The 3,912-nt window shown below is 35.2% G+C and overlaps 1 protein-coding gene across 1 annotated transcript; it reads right to left on the bottom strand.

Annotated features, from left to right (window-relative positions):
- Positions 1-399: 399 nt before the first annotated feature.
- LOC133284338 (uncharacterized) lies at positions 400-1,782 on the bottom strand. The gene has a single exon (XM_061481339.1). It carries the CDS (start codon positions 1,780-1,782, stop codon positions 400-402), a length of 1,383 nt encoding a protein of 460 aa, XP_061337323.1.
- Positions 1,783-3,912: the final 2,130 nt, after the last annotated feature.

Here is a 3,912-nt window from a genome sequence, read left to right as displayed (position 1 = left end):
GATAAGGAGTTTTAGAAGTTAGATTGCATTGAAAATCTTGCAAGTAAGAAGGAGTGTGTTTCTGGCGTGTAGAACGTCGAGTAGGAATGTTTATTGGTTCGGGTATGTGATGATCATGAATAGGAGAAGCATGTATAGGTTCAGGTATAGTATCAGGTGTATGCTGTGTGTGATGATCATGAATAGGAGAAGTATGTATAGGTTCAGGTATAATAGGAGAAGAGTGTGATGGAGATAAATCATCAAATGTATGAGAAGATGTATTAGGTGGAACAGCAATGTCAGCAGAAGGGATTAATGAATTTTCAATGAAAGGAAAAGAATTTTCATAGAAGACCACATTTTGTGATTATGCTTGTTCCATTAAGCAGATATCGACAGGCCAAGTGATTGGTTCTGCTAGGCTCCACAATGGGCTCTTTGTGTCCCAACTGAAATTAAATTCACTTGAAATTCAGGAACGTAAAGCACATTATCGAGTTGTAAAAATTCAGATAAAACCACTGTCCCAGAGTATTTGGCAATCACTTTCTGATTGTTAGGTAGTGTGATTGCAATAGGATCAATAATCTTGTTAAAATGAGAGAATAATGAGGACATTGAACATATATGATCTGTCGCCCCCGTATCAAGAATCCATTGAGTGAGGACCTTACCAGAATTCACATTGAAAGCAGATCCATGCTGAACTTGAGCATGCTGGACTTGAGCAAAATTTGCAGTGTGAGAACTTGCATCACCTGCATGATCAGTTTTGCTTTGAGTCATTAGATCAAGAAAATTTTGATATTCTTGTTGAGTGATAGAAACTTTATCAGTATCCTTGGTGCCATCAGCATCTTCAATTAAGTCAAGAAAGGCTGCGTTGGCTGATACAGTCCTTCCCCTGACTTTGAATCCTGGTGGATATCCATGTTTGGCATAACATGTCTCCACTGTGTGATTGGTGCGACCACAATGAGTGCACAATTTGGTTCCACGTCCTCTGCCATTCCTTCCTCTGTTATAGAAATTACCACGTCCACGTTGATGATCAGGCACATAAGTTCCACGCTGATGCTCAGCTGCATAGACTCGTGAACTTGATATATTTTCAGTCAATAACTCAGTGTTCATCTGTCGTTCTTGTTGTGTAACAAGCGAGAAAGCCTTGTTCATGATAGGGAGAGGTTCGATCAGCATTATTTGCGAACGAACATGTGAGTACTGGTCATTAAGACCTTTCAGGAAACGGATGACTTGATCACGCTCTCGGCATTTCTTCAACTTGTCCGAAGCACTACAGACACAATTTGGCAATGGCTGTAAGTTGTCAAGTTCATCCCAGAGAGTTTTAAGTTGAGTAAAGAAATCACCTACTGATGATTCTCCTTGATGAAGACGCTGGATTTCTTCTTGCAAATCCGCAATTCTAAACACATCTGTTTGTGAGAACCGTTCTTGGAGATCTTTCCAAGCATCTTGTGCCTTTTCGATCCAAAGAATGGATTTGGCAATGGAGGGTTCAATGGAGTGATGAATCCACGATAAGACCATCGTGTTGCAACGATCCCATGCCTGGTACGTAGGATATGTTGTTGCTGGAATGGTGAAAGTACCATCCACAAAGGTAAGTTTATTCTTGGAACGGAGCGCCATCTTCATAGCCCGAAGCCACGTGTGGTAGTTCTTGTTATTAAGAAGCGGTGTAACAAGAACCAGCGCTGGATTCTCATTTGCATGAAGATATAAAGAGTTCGAAGGATTCGTAAGATGATCCGGAAGAGGAGCTTGGTTCGCCATTGAAGAATCTGCTGATTGAAGATCAAAGATGAAGCAGTAAGAACGCTAATGATCAAAACGAAACAGCAAGAACGCGATACCAGAGCTCCTAGAGCTCTGATACCATATCAGAATCCAAAGAACTCGGAAGAGAGAAAACTGTATTCATCTTATTGAAGAAAGATTAGAAACTGAAAAACTGATTAACTACACGTTCAAGTCACTATTTATACAACAGCTATGTAACAACTATAACGTAACTACTTTACCGTAAATTAGGGAACTAACACAACGGTAAGAAACTAACTTAATGAACCAACTCATCTAACTTGATGAATATAAACTGATCACCAGATAAATAGATGATGAGTTGTAATAATATAAACATTTCAAAAATAAATGTCTAGAAAGAATTATTTCGATCATAAAATAAAGGTTGTAATGTTTCTCATTGTCACGACCGAAATCGTGATCTAACGACTATCGAATATGCAAAAAAATCTAAATAAGGGAATCACAATCAATTTTATTTTATATTAGGAAAAGTTGAAAAATCTTTTTGAAAATTGATCTTTTAGATTTGAGATCCAAATTCAGGAGTCTCTAATTATGTACAGGGCGGAAACATAATCTCACTCTACCCGTGATATATCCATTTAGAAAATGGTTACAAAGTTAATTATGCAAATCATTATTAAACTTTCAAAATTATTTGTTAATCCCCAAAAGTGAAATTAAATAAATGGAATGAAAACTACATTGTAAAAATTTTAATTTTAGCTTGATCCGCTCCGACGTATTGCAAAAGGAAATTCAAAAGTACGTCAATATTGGAAAATAGTTTGAGTTGGTTAATTTATATTTAGAATAGGTTATTCTACCTACTATTTTTTTGGTTTATCTCTGCCTATCATTCTTCAACACCGTTAAATCAAAATCTTAACTACATTTATCATTTCTCTTTCCTATTGAGATTCTGATCTAATAATTTTGGAGAGTGGTAGGAAAAAAAATGATAGATAGAATAACTTATCCCTTTATATTTATATAAGAGTAAATATCATTTTTGGTCCTCAGCAAATTTCGCGATTCACGCTTTAGTCCCTAGCAAATAAAAGGCTATTCTTAGTCCCTAAAAAATTCAAAATGGACCCATTTAGTTGAAATCGTGATCCTTAAGAAATTCAAAATGAACTCATTTTAGTCGTTTTGAGAGACTAATGTGAATCTTTTTTGAATTTGTGAGGGACCACGAATAGCCTATTTATTTGCTAGGGACTAAAGCCGGCATCGTGAAATTTACTGAGGACCGAAAATGATATTTACTCTTTATATAACAATGTTTTGAAAAGTATTTGATTAATATTTTGTAAAGATATGATTTTGAAAAACACATTTGATTAAATTTTGAGATATCAAGCTATCGCAGCTCAAATAAATTGAAATAGAGCAATGAGATTAATAAGATGTCATAACTCAATTAATCACTTCTTTAATTAAAGCGATTTAGTTGTTGATAAAATTTTAATGTAATGTAAATATGCAAGTTTAAGATCACCAAGCTGTCGCAACCCAAATGTCCCTTAATAAAATGCATTCAGGCTAACAAGCTATCTTAGCTTAAAAGAGATGTCTAAAAAATATGATTTTAGAAAAGCTAGTTTAATTCAATTTAAAATTTGGAATCGTCAAGCAGTCGCAGATAATACGATTTGAAATGGATGCCACAAAATTAACAAATTGTCACAGTTAAGTTAATCTTCTCTAGGAGTATACTCATTTTTAATAATATTTTTTTAATTAGGAAAAATTTGAAATCCCGAACTATCACACTTAAGTGATTTTGATAATTGTTGTGAGATTAACGAACTCGATCTTATGGTTTAATTAACCCTTTTAAATAAAGATTGAGAACATTCTCTTAACTCTTTAGTTCTGTTATGGACCCGTATAATGAGCTCATTAAGTAGCAAGCCCAACAAGAGGCAATCCAAAATATGGATTGATACCAATAAAGGATAGATATCCAATAAGGATACTAATCCTAATACTACAACATAGCTATCAGGCCTGGACCCTCATCAGAGGAACCAAAGGCCCATCCACACTACCCACAGGTAACCTCTATAAATACACAGGTAAACCCTAAAG

This window comes from Gastrolobium bilobum, unplaced genomic scaffold (assembly GCF_033153095.1).
Source record: "Gastrolobium bilobum isolate Gb01-03AN ecotype WA unplaced genomic scaffold, APGP_CSIRO_Gbil_v1 utg74505, whole genome shotgun sequence".
In the NCBI taxonomy this organism is placed as follows: Eukaryota; Viridiplantae; Streptophyta; class Magnoliopsida; order Fabales; family Fabaceae; genus Gastrolobium; species Gastrolobium bilobum.
Note: the sequence above shows the minus strand (reverse complement) of the source record. Positions and strands in the feature narration are given on the sequence as shown.

Excerpts from the sequence above, each read along its gene's own strand:
- LOC133284338 (XM_061481339.1), bottom strand. The coding sequence starts at position 1,782 with ATGGCGAACCAAGCTCCTCTTCCGGATCATCTTACGAATCCTTCGAAC.